The sequence below is a fragment of the Pocillopora damicornis genome, chromosome 2, assembly GCF_964200805.1.
Source record: "Pocillopora damicornis chromosome 2, jaPocDami1.2, whole genome shotgun sequence".
Lineage (NCBI taxonomy): Eukaryota > Metazoa > Cnidaria > Anthozoa > Scleractinia > Pocilloporidae > Pocillopora > Pocillopora damicornis.
The window spans coordinates 6130549-6146659 of record NC_142671.1 but is presented as its reverse complement, the minus strand read 5'-3'; the positions used below and the strand labels follow the sequence as shown (position 1 = coordinate 6146659).

General features: G+C 39.5%; 2 protein-coding genes across 2 annotated transcripts; one reads left to right on the top strand and one right to left on the bottom strand.

The window, feature by feature from the left end:
* Positions 1 to 287: 287 nt before the first annotated feature.
* Positions 288 to 5497, top strand: LOC113683093 (zinc finger protein AEBP2). The gene is made up of 5 exons (XM_027200296.2): positions 288 to 609; positions 774 to 1225; positions 1974 to 2095; positions 3305 to 3375; positions 4310 to 5497. Exons 1-5 carry the CDS (start codon positions 317 to 319, stop codon positions 4455 to 4457), a joined length of 1086 nt encoding a protein of 361 aa, XP_027056097.2. The 5' UTR covers positions 288 to 316; the 3' UTR covers positions 4458 to 5497.
* On the bottom strand, positions 5376 to 15538 carry LOC113683092 (uncharacterized). The gene is made up of 13 exons (XM_089198470.1): positions 15418 to 15538; positions 14120 to 14218; positions 13428 to 13616; positions 12668 to 12781; positions 12343 to 12585; positions 11931 to 12188; positions 11494 to 11787; positions 10679 to 10939; positions 10204 to 10359; positions 9517 to 9725; positions 9072 to 9227; positions 6981 to 7378; positions 5376 to 6615 (listed from the first exon to the last, which is right to left on the bottom strand). Exons 2-13 carry the CDS (start codon positions 14184 to 14186, stop codon positions 6201 to 6203), a joined length of 2760 nt encoding a protein of 919 aa, XP_089054596.1. The 5' UTR covers positions 14187 to 14218; positions 15418 to 15538; the 3' UTR covers positions 5376 to 6200.
* Between the last annotated feature and the right edge of the window lie 573 nt (positions 15539 to 16111).

Sequence of the window (16111 nt, the reverse complement as noted above, 5' to 3'; positions counted from 1 at the left end):
TGATATTTCTCTTTTCAACAGAGCTGGTAAATTAAGCATATTTTTTCAAAATTTTGGCGATTACATTTTCACTGTTCTGTCGGAGAGTTCGTTAGAGGTCGTTTACTTCACGAAGACTTGATATAACTTCCAAGCTAAAAGAATTTATGTTATCAAAATAAGACACACATTAACAGCCAAACTTAAAACTATCTGAATTTTTTTTAGTAAAATTCCTTGCTGTTTTTGCTTTCTTGTCATTAATTACCGTTGAGCCCTCTGATTGGTTGCTATCATACAAAACACTTTGAATTCCACGTGATTCCCTTAGCAAAACATGGCGGACGTCGAAGATAGATTGGAGTCGCCAATTTGTCAGACCACGATCGGCCTTGGATCGCTGAGAGATGGAACGCCTAACAGCTTTTGTAGTACACCAGAACTTGAGATAATAGGGAATGAAAGCTGTTCAGTAAACGATTCAAAACAATCCCCTAATCGCGAAGGTTCTCCTGCGTTCATTTCGTCTGAGACAAGTTTATCTAACGAAGCTAACACTACTCTGATACGTCCCAAAATTAAAGAATTAGGCAATTTCAAAGGGCCATCTACAGGAGTGGACTTGAAGGAGTAAGTATGCGAATCTAATGATTTTGTTTTCAGCATTCGTTCAATCAGAGTACCAGTTTAAACCCTCCGCTTAGCTGTCACGCTATTTTAGCACTCACGCACGGTAGTTAACCAGAATGCCGAACCGTTGCTAAAGTGGTTTTCATTTTTTCATCTGATGATAGGACAAGGAGAGAAGGATCTAAATCTTCTGTAAATAAGGATCAATGTGGTGTAGAATGCAAGTGGATTTCTTGCCACGTTATTTTAAAAAACGCTATTGAATTATCGGAACACGTCAAGACTGCTCATGTTGAGCCAATGTCTAAACATCAAGACGTCTTCGTCTGTTTGTGGGAAGGCTGCAAAGTGTTTGACAAACCGAGTTTATCACACACGTGGCTTGCGAAGCATGTAAACGTTCATACTGGTGCTAAGCCATTTAAGTGTATGATAAGTGGATGCTCCATGACATTTTCTTCGAGAGAGGGTCTTGCCAGGCATGTGCCCTCGCATTTTAATGACGCTAAGCCCACAAAAAGACAGAAGTCAGATAACGATTCCTCGCCCAAGAAAGTAATGAAAAAGAAAAAGAAGAAAATGAAGAACCTTCGGCAGGCGAAACCACCGCCTCAAGGTTAGTTTGATTTCTTAAGTCATCTTTATAAAAGAGTTTTAACTCTTGACACGACATAGGAAAACTTGTCTTTTTCTGATCGTCTCTCAGTCTTTTGAAATTGGTTAAGCAAGTTCAACGAGGATTTGAAAGTATTTAATTAATAAACTAAAGTTAAGTGTCAGAAACGCGAAATTTTTTGTTTGCTTTTAAAGGAAAGCTTGACCTCACGTAGGTTTCTTAAGAGAATGTCATCATCAAGTTGTCTCTTCAAATTTTTGATGTAACCGTCAGCGAGATGTCAGTCTACTAAATATGAAATATAGGAAACACCTCTTCAAGATTTCAAAGATCTCTATTGTATGAACCACCACTCTTTCACAGAATAAGCCTTAATAGGTACCAGATTAAATATGAAATTTGATTTTCTGCTTCTTAGATGCAGCAATTCAATCAGTTGAGGATTCAACTGGAATGACCTTTTGGGTTTTCAGAACCATTGTATATTAATTACAGTGTGAGAATTTTGGTGGAGGGAATCATAATTTATAAACTGACATTTGTTTGGACAAACACATTGAACAGGAATATATCAGAGGTTTCAGGAAATTTTACAGAATCTAACTTCTGCAGTTTGTGGTTTTAGATATTTGTTGGAATAAAGTGTGCAGTACTTCATAGAAGTCATTTAGCAATTAAAGTGGCAATAAGATCTGACACATTTCAATTTTTAAACACTTAGCTCTTGATTATTTTGCAACTTTGACAGTTAAGGAAGATTTCATTGACCAGCATGCAGTAAGCAGCATAAAAGAGAAGCTACCACATGTGATGCCTGTGTCATGCTACAGACTTGGCATTGATGGTGCAAATATTGTTTTTCAAAGTAAGGTGAGTATTTTATCCCTGTCATGGAAGAGGATTGAGTTGAAGAAAGCATGTTGGTTTTAAGTTTTGATGTTGTTGTTGTGGTTGTTGTTTTGGGGGAAAGCTAATCTGTGTTCTCAAAGGATGAAATGATTGAAATATAGGAAAATGAATGGAGAACCGAGGTTAAATTTATACATCAATATATACAACACCAGTGGGAGAAGCTTTCAAATGTGTAGTTGCCCTTACTCAAGTATCTATGTTGTTTCCTTTGATAGAAACTTTATCGTCACTGCTTGTCTCCATCTAAAAGCATAAAATTATCATTGGTAGCTACAAACAGTCAGGGAAAGCATTTAAATTAGCTACAAAGTTTTTAGAGGTTGCTCTAAATGGATCTTGATATTCTGTAGTCATAGCCCTTGATAGATGTCATGTTGTTCTTTTAAAGATCTAAGATAGGCGAGAAAGATACTACCTAGGTGGCCCATGCACAGACCCCTCTTGTTGTGAAGTTTAAAGGTCTAATTTCTCCTCACAATAGCACCCTGAATCACACATAAAGGTCATGAGAATAAAGGAAATGATCACCAACTAAAGAAGTTCTCAATTCCTAAACAAAGTGTCCTTGTTAGCACCTTAGGAAATGTATAGAGAACAATAGGGAGAAAATACATCATGATGATAGGGTGTAAAGGGTTAAGCTCCCATCGTAAATGGATAAGAAATCATCTGAATGGATCAAGTGGTCTCTGACAAATAAAAGATTTGAATATTTTTTACATACTTCTAGGTAGCAAATTTACCTCAGAAATTTCTCTCAGATATGTGTTTCTGTATACTGAAGGATCACATAACTGAAATCCCTCAAATAAGATTTTACTTTACTAAATGATTGTGTAAAGATCCCTCTCAAACAAAGAGATAAAAAGGATCTGGTATGTCTGAGCTTTTCTGAGCAAAATTTTTGTTTACAAAGTATGTTGGATTCCCAGATATTCTTGGAGTGATATGTGTGCAGAAGAATGGACCTGAAGGGGTTTTGCTTAGAACATTGGGAAAGCAGATTTCTAATCATGTGATGGCATTCTTGTGCATTGTTGTTAAAATTGCTAGAGCCTGGAAAGAGAGACAATAAGGAAATTTTAATTTACCCTTACATTGGAGAACTAATGACGTGATGGCAAACAACCTGATTAGTTGTGCTGACGTAATAATAATATACCATAGGTTCTTGGAAGAAGAACAGAAGAGAAGTCTGGGGAGGAAGATGTACTTCTAAGATGGCTTCCAGAAGATATGTAAGTTACTAGCAGTGGTAATAATGATAATATGTTCTTAACTGAGTTTACACCTTATATACAACTCAAAATTTCTACAATTAACTATTGATATTAAGAATCATAAAGTTGAACAATTTTCAGAAATAGGCCTGGTTATTATTTGAGCGAGGTAATTGACAAGTGCTCTGTTTTAATTTGGCAGTGGCACTCAAGCTTAAAAAAAAAGATCATCTCCATGAAATTTCTGTGGAAAGTTTCCAATAATTTCTTTCATAGATATTATGTTGTAAAAGTTGTGAGGAGTGCCACATCTTAAAAAGTACCTTTTAGAAAGCATCAAATTGTTGTTAAATCTGTGTTACATGCACTAAAGGCATGGAGGTGGTATGATATTCTGGGGATAACAGCTGAACTGGTCTCTTCCAAGCTACATATCATTGTTTTCTTAGCAAATGATTTAGACACTTGTTTGTTGTACCCTGTATAGTTTTATGATAATAATGAAAGCCTTTTTATGAGGTAGCAAGACCAAAATCAGACCTTCAAGGTCATTTTAAGTTAATATGTATTAGTAGCAAAGATGTTTTAAAACCCTGATTAAATGTCAAAAAAATATGGTATTGATCAGGAGTTTCACAAATTTTATCCTTGATGAATGTTAACACGTGTAATATCATTATTCCTTCATCTAGAAAACAGCTTTCTTCAGGTGGTCTTATATTTAACTTACCATTGATGAAATGACTTAATCTAAGTTTTTGGGCCCTGGAAAATATGGATAAACTTAAAAAGGAAAAGAATATAGTTGCTCAATTTATATTTGGAAAATTGAAGGAAAAAAGAAGCAAATAATGAAACAGAAATAGCGCGTCAGAGAGGCTCTTCAACGTTTAACGTCGTGACTCCAAGAAAGAAATGTTCAAGGCTTTGTTTTTAAATCTCTCCTTAACAGATTACCAGATGAGTGGGTTCCTTTAAATGAGGTTCAAAAGCATAGGACACGAACTGTACACATCTCTCAGCTCCCAAACGACGTGGCCGCTGATTTGGATCCCTCGTTCTACAGACAATTGTCCCACAGAAAACACCACCGCAAATGATTATCGCAGTTTGTTACAAAGTGTAGCATTTATAGAGATCTTAGTCCTTTACATGCTTTCAAAGTTATGATACTCTTAAGAAAAGAAATCACTCTTTACCATCAAAGCTAATCGGTGTTACCATTGGGCTAGCTTTCCCACTCTCCTTGATTGCGTTAGAAAACTCCAAGCACTCTTTCCACCAATCGTATGCAAGAGTAAACCCAGCCATGATTTTCTCAAGGACGAGGGCGTTATATGTGTCTACTTTCAGTTCGCTTCAGGCTCCTGGAGTTCTTACACGTTACTTTGTTCTGGTTGGCCATTGTAAATACGCTGGTTTTGGTTTTTACGACTTCAGTGGATAAAGGCTTTAATTTAGCTGACGCTCTCTCTCAAAATTCTAACTTTTCTTTCTCCTTTCTCTTCACGGTCACAGCTTTTCTGCTCGTGTATTTATAAACCTCTTTTGAAGATTATTGCTGTCATTTCGTTTTCATTTTAAAGTTAGGTTACTTTTATCGTTCTGTGCGACTGTCATCCGACTTTGTTCTTAACTTGTCCTACAAACGTTTTTTTTTTGGAATAAGTAGCTTAGATGAGGTGAACCGTCTCTCAGAACTAACTTATGCTTTTGTTAACTTTGTGAGGCGTGTAGAAATTGTGGGCTTTCTTTGTAATGGGGCGCTTTCTGTGAACTTTCTTGGATGACAGATTATTCCATCGGCTTTCTTAATGCAACTTGTCAAATTAAACATTTGTAAATAGTTACACAAAGAGACTATAGGGGTTTGGACAGGCGCCAATATTTTCGTCATCTCCTCTTGTGTTTACGCCTGGCTGTCTCGAAATACGTAGGGGATTAGTCGTGATAAATTAGCAAAGCTTCTAGTTTATTGTACAGGCAGCACTGCGGCGTGGATAACTGCAGTACTGAAGTGAGTTTAATATCTATTTCTATTTATTTGCTGCAATATATTTTGTTCACACATGACAGAGTTTATGAATAAAGCTATACTGTACATAACTTGCTTTGCAATAAATGTGATATTGATTCTTCCTAAGCTGGAATTTGATGCACAGTTGTTCGATCATTTGAAAATGATTCACCCTCCAATTGAGAGGCGAAGAATACCTATTTCGGTCCATCGTGAGGAGTGACCACAATTCTCCTCTTTCCCCTCATTGCAGCCGACACCTGTTCCAGATACCATCATTATGTTGTTCACATGTCGAACTGATTGTTCTGATTAAAGTTGGTCATTACTAAGTTCAACTTAATAAAGCTGTCAAAGACCATGGTGTTAAAGGGAAAATTGAAAACGATCACAAACGCGAAGGAAGCACAATCGTTGGGCTCTGGGGCCTTTGTTCGTTCTTAGTTAAAACGTCTTAGTTTAAATAAATTGACAGAAAATGATAGTAAACAGATATTTGAGCTACTTTTGTTTTCTTGTTTGTTCATAACAAACTATGCATCCGAGATTTCACAAGCAATTATCTACTCCTAAACTTGAACTTTTTAACAAAGCGCCCTTAAAATCAAATTATCATCAAATGCACACCACTTCTTTCACCCACATAAGCTCATTTTTAGTTTACTAACTCTTACATGACACACTGGGGAGTGAAATTTACCTAAATACCGCAGCAGATATAAAAAGAATATTTTAGAGAAACGGACTTCATAAAGAAACTGTCTTGATATACCTTATTTTTAAATTAAAAAAATATATTTAATACGTAAGTAGGTTGACAGAGCTCTTATTTTTTGGAGCACCGCCCTTGTGCAAGATACTTCATTTCCACGTCACTAAGAGCGTAATTATAAATGATAAATTCATCAACTAGTCCTGTTAAGTAAGATCCTGTATAAAAATGTCTTCCGATACCGGCAAAATGGCCCCAATCTTGAGACAGGTCACCGCTCGCAGATTTTTGTTTCACCATGACTCCGTTAACATAAACTTTCGCCAGCATGGCTGTGGAGTCATACGTCACTGCCACGTGTGTCCAGTTGCGCGCAGGAATGGAGGGAAGGGTGACGACATTGAACACTTCTTTGTCGTTTTCTTGGTGATGATACCAAATTACCTTCCCATCCTGCACTGCGAAGTGGTATTGGTCATGCTTGTGATCGGAATGGCTTCCGATTGTATTAAATATTTCGTGCTCTTTCCTATGTAAAATGCAAAAAGAATCTCAGTGAATTAATTGCGTCTAAAATCATTACAGGGGACAAGCATTTTAGCGCAGCTGTCTCACTTTGGTTATCGAGAGAAGTAGAAAATTACATCGAATTCTTTGCGGTAACACCTCTCGCTATTTTAGGGGGAAAAATAATCCGCCTCCATCCAAAAGAGACAAAGTGGGAGAGAGTTTTTAAATATACAGCCATTTTTTAACAAAGAGAGCTTAACTGTAAGCAGGGGCCGGAAGCGCTTACCCCCCCCCCCCCCCCTCATCGATTAAGTTCTTTTTTCCGACGTCCCTGAAGATAGAAACTGATTAAGTCATAACTACCCGTAGTTACTTATATCAAACCTGTTTGTTTGTAGACTGATCCACACTGATATGGTTATGGCTTTTTGGGGTTTTTCTCTGAAACTGTCACCGGGAATTTTAATCTGTCCCATGGTCATATTCACAGCCTTCCCGCACGTTCCATTGTTGGAGACAGCTGTACCATTTATAGCCATGCCATTGTTTGCAAGCCCAGACTGGTCATACACTGTTTTACCCGCAAACAAATCAAAGCCATAATGTAGTACTATTCTGTGGTAATTGCAGGTCTGAGCAAGAAGTGTTATTTCATTTTGTTTCAAGTCGCGCTCAAATAAATAGAACTCGTCGATGATGCCGTTCAGATTGTTTTGCTCAATCCATTTTCCATCAGCCCCTTTTTCGTACTCTTTTCCGATGCTAGTCTTTCCATTCCAATCCTGGTCAACACAAGAAAAGATAAATACATTTAGCCCCCCACAGTCTGTCTAATTAAAGTTTTGGGTAGTCTTTCATACACCGGGATCTACAATAGAAAATAATTAAGGTGTAATAAAGGTTTAAAGATTAAAGAGGAACAGCGGGCACAGAGGACCAGAGGAAAAGTGGGCACAGAAGATCAGAGGAACAATGGACGCAAAAGAGCAGAGGAACAATGGACGCAAAAGAGCAGAAGAATAGCGGGCACTGGGGACCAGAGGAACAGTTAGGACATAGGACCAGAGGAACAGTGAACACAGAGGATAAGAAGAGTGAATACAGAGGACCAGAGAAACAATGGGCACAAAGGACCAGTGGAACAGTGGGTACAGAGGACCCAGGGAACAGTGGGCACAGAGGGCCAATGGAATAGTGGGCACAAAGGACCAGTGGAACAGTGGGTACAGAGGACCAGCGGAACAGTGGGCACAGAGGACCAGAGAAACAGTGGGCACAGAGGACCAGAGGAGCAGTGGGCACAGAGGACCAGAGGAGCAGTGGGTACAGAGGACCAGAGGAACAGTGGGCACAGAGGACCAGTGGAACAGTGGATACAGAGGACCAGAGGAACAGTGGGTACAGAGGACCAGAGCAACAGTGGGCACAGAGGGCCAGATGAACTGTAAATACAGAGGACCAGAGCAACAGTGGGAGCAGAGGACCAGAGGAACTGTGGATAGAGAAGACCAGAGCAACAGCGGGCACAGAGGACCAGAGGAGCAGTGGGTACAGAGGATCAGAGGAACAGTGGATACAGAGGACCAGTGGAACAGTGGGCATAGAGGACCAGAGGAACAGTGGGCACAGAGGACCAGAGGAGCAGTGGGTACAGAGGACCAGAAGAACAGTGGGTACTGAGGACTAGAGCAACAGTGAGCACAAAGGACTAGAGGAACTGTGGATACAGAGGACCATAGCGACAGTGGGCACAGAGGACCAGAGGAACTGTGGATACAGAGGACCAGAGCAACGGTGGGCACAGAGGACCAGAGGAGCAGTGGGTACAGAGGACCAGAGGAACAGTGGGTACAGAGGACCAGAGGAACAGTGGGTACAGAGGACCAGAGGAACAGTGGACACAGAGGACCAGAGGAACAGAGGGTACAGAGGACCAGAGGAACAGTGGGTACAGAGGACCAGAGGAACAATGGGCGCAAAGGATTAGAAGAACAGTGGATATAGATGTATTATTTCTGGCTTTTCCTAATTCAGAGCGCTTCTACTTCGTGTCGTAAAACTAAACAAGGTAACCACAACTACCAGTCGTAGCGAAGAAAAAAATATCACCAGGAGCTGATGAGGACTCGAAGCGAAACACGCCTAATGCGTGGGGAAACGTAAGTGACCAAAGAGCAGTTGGTTTTTACATTTGATTGGTTCCGGGGGCTTGTTTTAGGACCAATCATGCAGCAGAGGCAAAACCAGTGCGATTATGGATTACTTTCAACTCTCTATTAAAAATTTCTCCCAATCTGATACAATTTAAGATCACTCTAGCTTTCTGCCGTTCTAAATCGACGGGGAGATTCAATTTTGATCAATCATATCCTTGGACAAAGTTTTGCAGAAATACACAGCCATTGCGGGGTCAATAATTTTTTTGGAATTTTTTTTTACCGAACTTTTCCTCTTACATTCAAGAAGGGATGTTACCTGAGAAAGAATTCCACTGCCAGTGAGCTCTTGTTTTTTTAACACCCCATTCACATATATCTCAGATTTCCCGCCAGTTGCGGTGTAAGTGCAGCTGATATGAGTCCATGTTCCAGCTGGTACAAGTGGAGAGTTTGTCTCGGCGCTGAAAACAGTCTAAAGAATCAAAGAAAGAAAGTGACGGAAATTTAATCTTTCTTCCCCTCTCTGTGGTAAATTTTCTTCTGTCAAGCGTTTTCTTTTTCTGACCGACTAAACGAAGTCAAGTGACTATTAATATAAGCGTGCTTGTGATTGGTTGCAAAAAAACTAAATAAGTGAATTCTAATACAAAAACTGTCGAGTAAAAAGCACACACGTTAGACTACTCACAAGAGCTAAGCCATTCGTTAGGTTGCACTTCCTGCGCGCACGCTAAGCAGACCTATGTTTTATAAAAGCTCACCTGGGATTTTTCATTACGGTGAAACCATCTGACTCTTCCGTCTTTGATCGTTAGCGAATACTGCTGATGTGTGTTCCACGGGTTATCGGGATTGCAGGTGCTGAAGACAGACTGTTGACCGCGGTTGGTATTCAACTTGAGCCATAGCGCCACTGTCACACTGAACAGCGGTTTTCTCTTTATTCGTTGTCCGTCAATCAAAATATTGCCTATGGGAAGATGATGAAATGAGTAACTTGTGCTATCTTCAACTGTAGTTTTTCCATTCCATTCAGATAACAAATCTCTAGTTCGTCATTGGGTATTTCAGTCAATCAGTCAGTCAGCGACCCAGCCAATAAGACGAGTGACTAACATTCGAAACCTCAGCTTTAGAAACTCTTTTCGGTGGTCTGTTCACATTATAAACTCAGTTTATAAAACAGTAAATCAGTCACCCAGTCAGTAAGACAATCAGTCAGTCGGTCAGTCAACTGGTCAGTCAGTCCTTCCGTCCGTGCGTTCGTCCGTCTATCAGTCAGATGGTCGGTCAGTCAGTCAGCCAGTCAGTCAGTCAGTCAGTCAGTCATTTATTCGTCATGGTAAATCAGCTAATAAGTCAGAGGGTCGATGGTTGTCCTTAACAGGATCTGCATGATGCTTCAGTTTGCCATCGTTAACTTATCTTAACCGCCGACATAAACTTACCTCCACGTAGTTGAAGTCCATTCCCGCAAGTTCCACTGGTCTTTGTCACGGTAGCAAGGCTAGTTAATTTACCGTCATTCAGGCTACCGGAGTCATCAAACACATCACTGCCTGACACGCGGTCAAATCCAAAGTAGAACACTTGACCAGTGCTCGCTGAAATGAAAAATTTGACGTAGTATTAAAACAATCGATATAGGGCGAAACAAAAAGACATGGGTTACAAGAAGCCCACATTCAAAAAATACATTGCATTCATTTTCGTTCTTTCGTTCAATCCAAACTCATTGCTTTGAGAAAAACTATACATTAGCCTTTTCCTAAAAATAAATGCTTTTATGAATCTTAATGGTCGATGAAAGAATCGCTGAGTTATTGTTTATCCATATCAGCTGATGATCAACGTGGAAGAAAAATATAATGTGTAAACAATTTGAGAGAAAGGAAATTACAGCTTTTGTTGAAAGTAACTCACGTGTTTTGGCTAACCCAAAATTGCAGTTATCATAGAGCGTTTTCACTTCAAACGGAGTCAACTCCCTGTTGTACATGTATATTTCGTCCAGAGTGTCGACATCTGTGACAGTTCCTTCATGTTTGCCAAATGCTGCATAGCTGTCCCAGTCTTCTGACAATCTCCCTGATGCAGGCCCTTGCTTGTTGAGGTTGCCGTTAATAAACACCTTAGCCTGGCCACTCTGCTCATTGTATGTTACTGCGATATGCATCCATTGTTCTAAGGTGATAAAAATAAAAATAAAACAAGTACGTAGCAACAGGGGGGAAGTCCTTGGGTGCCCGTGACCTCCTCTTTGTAAGCCTTTTTTAAAGCAAACGACCTACAATATTTAGGTGGCAAGAACTGGTGAGAACCCTCTGTTTGACACGATGTGACCGTCCCCCACCTTTTGAAAAATCCTGGCTACGCCCCTGTAAAATGGAGTGTGGAAAAAGCTTGCAGTGTCTAGGTGGCAATTGATAAGATAAGGGCGAGTTGATGTGGAATGAGAGAATTGGGTCGAGTGGGGAACCAGGAGGACGGCCCAACTCTTTAAAAAGCATGGAGTGCAGGAGAAAATTGCTTGGATTAACATTTTATATCCAACATTTGTAGCGTTGCACAATTATTACATTCAGTGGTAAGAGATCTTGGCAAGCTTTATCTTAATAATAACCCCTAGTCTAAATTTTCCTCAGGGTGAGAAATTTTTCACCATATGCTGATCAACAGTATAAAAGTAAGAGAAAAGTTACCATATATTGTGATAAAAAAGTAGACCGTAAACTTACTCTCCGTTACTATAGGATCAGTGACAACTTTGAAGAGTTGTTTATCATTTTGGTCGTTATGACTCCAGCCGATGGCCCCGTTCTCCATCATCAGAAGATACTGGTCGTGTTTGTGCGCTGAATGGCCACCAATCGTGTCAAACAAGTAATGTTTTCCCTTAACCGAAGTAGCATTTAACCACATTGCTATGGTTACACTGTCAATTGGTTTGTTCCGGAACGTTTTCCCGTCCAGTTTGACATCCGCTTGTCCAGCATTTAGTTGTACTCCGTTTCCACAGCTTCCTTTTACAGCTAATGGACAACAGAGAACCAAAAACTTTCGAATTAAAAGTCTCCTTGGAAGGCTTGCAGATCAATTATATTCTCAATAGATCAATTTATATTTTATAAAAATAATGTTATCTCAGAATCTGACATGCATTAATTACACTTACGTGGAGGAGGAGCAGGTTTTGGTTGGCCTGGTTGCAGAGGCGGCCCACCAACCTTTGCGTGGTTCATAAGTCCTGATTCATCCAGAAACGTATCACCGGTTTTCCTGTCAAAGCTCAGATGTAACACCATGGTGCTTTGGGGCCCTTGGCACTTTTTAATAAGCGTTTTTAGCTCAGGTTCCGCTAGAGTCCTGTTGTAAATGTAAAACTCGTCTACGTAGCCCTCTAAACGACCTTTTCCGCCATATAAGCCGATCCCTGTATGCGAGGTTAGATTAAAAAAGGGAGGCAAATTACGTAATGAATAGCTTTGTAAGTCATAGACGCTAAATAATTGCGTGATCATGAATTTGACTCAATCCTTTTTTGTTGTACGTGTAAAGTAATATCGGGCCACTTAACCTCCACTTACCCGCATATTTAGACCAGTCTCGCGACAGGAATACACCGGGGTCAGCAGTTTCCTGTTTTGAAAGTTTTCCATCGATATAAATCTTAGCAATGCCCCGAAGGCCGTCATACATTGCGGCTAAATGATACCATTTTCCATTGGATAACACAGGACCGTCTGTTATGATACTGAACACGGTGGAACCATTTTCATTTCGGTGAAACCAGCGTACCCTGGCATTTTCAACTTGTAGATCATATTGGGCTGAATTAACAGGAAATAAGTAAGTCATATGTAACGTCCAAAATTTGTAGCATTTTAGAATTACAAGCAGAGAGTTACTTACGTTCCTCGTGATTAGATCTGGGCGGTCCTCCAATAGTCTCGAAAAGATCTATTGTTCCGGATGTTTCCTTTAATTGTACCATCATTGCAATAGTAACTTCAATGTAAGGAATTCCTATATTGGGGAGTCACAATCTTTAATAAAATGGTGATATGTCATGTGCAAGCGTATGCGGGTGACTCAAAGTTTGGAAATTGACATAAATAAGACTAGCTTATTTTCGTGAGTGAGCTGGGTGAGTTCACTATTTCGTTCCTCCCTCTGTCTTTCAGCCAGTCAAACAGGCAGGCAGTCAGTCAGTCAATGAGTCAGTCAGTGAGTAAGTCAGTGAGTCTTTCATCGAGTCAGTCAGTAAGTCGGTCAGCCAGCTTGAACACCAGCCGGCCAGCAATTCAGTCAGACAGACAGAAAGACAGAAAGACAGACAGACAATCAGCTGGCCTGTCAGTTAGCCAAATGCATGGTTGGTCGGTCAGTCACATGAGGCGAGTGGCCCACACTGTCGGAAAATAGCCGGGAAGTGTGTCACAAAGCAGATTGGAGTAAGGCTAATCCATCTCGAATGACTTGTAAGCCTTAGTATGCTATATCTCTCACCCCTCCTCCCCCTACGGCCCAAAATTTCAATGAGTTGTTTTGACATTGTGTTCTTGCGTGGCGAAAGGAATCATGAAAGAAAGCCAGAGGAAAGAGCCTTGCCCATGCGTAGTAAATAGAAATAGATATCATAACCATATTTTTTAGATATATTATAACTCACCAACGAACTTTGATCCGTCTATTATAATCTGTCCACCACAGCAGATCTTAGCACATTTGCCACAGCTACCTGCTTCTTTATCCAACTGAACATTCATGAGAGTCGCGTTGTTGTTGTGCGATGAATCATCGTACAAGCGTTCTCCATTGTACCGATCAAAACCAAGGTAATATACCTGATTATAATCCTCTGGAAAAAAAAAACAAAGAAATTCAAATAAGAATTTTTGGAGCAAGGAAAAGAGAGAAAAGCCTATAACCCACGAGTGCAGTTGATTTCACAAGATCGATGTGAGCCATGTTCTATCGCTGTGACTACTGTTTGCATCATCAACGACCAAGGCGGTCGTGCCTTTTTAAAGTTGTATTTCCCATTTCTAGCAGTAAGAAAATTGACATTGGGTAGTTAAGTTAAAGGTCAAGTCGACCTTGCGGTAAACTGTGCCAAGGATAATTGCTATACTATAAACTAGTTTACGGGGCTATAAATTTTCATTTTCAAACACCACAAAAAAATGTTTGGTTTTAGCCAAGAATTTCATTTTCAATATCATTCCACACGAATTAAGAAATCTATTGACCTCTTAGTTTTGAGGAAGGTTTTTTTTTTGTTTTAAACCCTTCAGCATTTACTGCAATGAGCGTAAGCTTTGACCTTACAACTGACCACGAGTAAAAAAAAAAGTAACTCACGTGTCAGTCCAGCCCATGTGACAATGACACCTGCCAGTAACAAGAGACATACACCTCTCAAGTGCATGGCTGGAGAGTGCCTTCTTCAAATCCCTCCACCTTAATGAATTAGAAATGAGAGAAAGGGAGAAAGAAAGAAAACACCATTAAGGTAAATAAAATTGAATTAGTTTTCTTTTTTAAAGAAATCTCAAGAGAATACAGGCTAATAAATCTTACAAACGTTGCGCGCATGCGATGACTATTCCGGATATGTCCTGATTGTAACTCTGACAGATTTACTATTAACGCGCAAAACTATGCGTTGATACAGTACAGCTTGTTGAGACTAATTAGCCTGATTACTTTGCTATGTCTCTGTTGAGTCGGTTCCAAACGGCATAGGAACTTACAAGTTTGTCATTCGACCGGATTAACTTACCCGTCATTGTGGTAATACCTTGAGAAAAACTTACCAAACGCTTACCTTAGAGTACCCATATCATCTTTTTAGATCTTTAAACACTTTTATCTCGTTATGGTAAAAGATCTGGCTATTAACATGAAGTTCAGTCACAGCTTTACTCCCCTCCGAGTTCAGTTTGGGGGGGCACGTAGTATTGAAGCTTTTGGGACTCCATATTTGGGAACAATGTGTTTTGGTTATAGCGCGCAGTTTATCAATTGGGCTGGTTGTTGGCGCATTATATGATAGTTTTAAAATTGTCCAGTTTGTTCAATATGTCTGTCTTGAAGAAAAATTTTTCGAAGAACGAGTTGAATAGGAATACTCGCGTGAGAATATAGCAAATTTTGTGTTGAAGAAAAAGATGGTTGAAGAGGGTTGAATTCTCGAAATATTCGCTACTATGTTTCTTTAACGAGGCTCCAAGAGTTAGCATTTGAACAGTCAAAATAGAGGAAGATTAGTATCTTTTTGTAAGGCTGTAAGGACTTCTTGTGCGGAGTAAAATAAATGAATATACATGTATGTTAAAAGTGCAGGTTGAGTCCTAAATAAACAATGCAACCACAGGAAATCACGTCGGGTACCTTAAAGTTACGTACGGTAAGAAATAGAGCTTAAGAATTGAACAGAGCAGCTACAATTGTTTATTACGGATGTGTGGGTAAAGAAACCACAAGATGGTTGGTCAATGGAAAGTTAAATCACTGATGAAAATTGATATCAATGAGCCAAAGGATGAAAATCAGAAGTTCACAAAATGACCTTCACAGCAAGGGTGGTTGTACCCCCTGTAAAAATACCATAATGTTTACTCGCTTTAAGGACACCATATATCGTAAGTTCAACTCACCTTTCAGGAATACATCAGTAAGCTCGTTTTATGTTTTTTCAAGCCAGTCATGTTGGCTCTAGAATCGCCATCTTTGATCTCATACAAGGGCTCTATCTGAAGACATGACGTCATAGTTTTGGATTGCACGTATTGATCCCTTTGAAGGAAAGACGGGTGTCGGTGTTGATAGTTTAACGAACAAAACATCACATGCAAGACAGGTTCATTTTATTAAATACATGCCAAGAACATCTGAAATTAAAAATATGTTCAAATGCAGGCGAGTTCAGTCTTGTTCAAAGTGTTGAAAAAAACTTATGACCACAACTGCTTAAGCGAAACGTATAATAGTATTTTGATTCAATGGGCATGCGCAGTGAAGGCCAATTTCATGGTGAGAGATAAATGTTTTTGAATCAGAGATCAAGAATTTAACATTTGAAAATTACTGAAAGTCTCAAAAAATAGTAAAAATTATAATAATAATGGCAGCAATTATAGAAATAAGGCGCAAATTGTGAATTAAGTTCGTTTTTATTCTTTAGCTAAAACAAAATTGAGCATTGTGGCCTGGCAACGTGACTGGCTTCCTTAAAAAATGACATACATCCAAAAATACTAAGCTTTCTTTTGTTTTTCTAAAGTAAGTGCAGACTTACAAACCGGCTGATAATCATTTTCTCCAGTACCATTTTTTTTTGGGGCGTTTGAG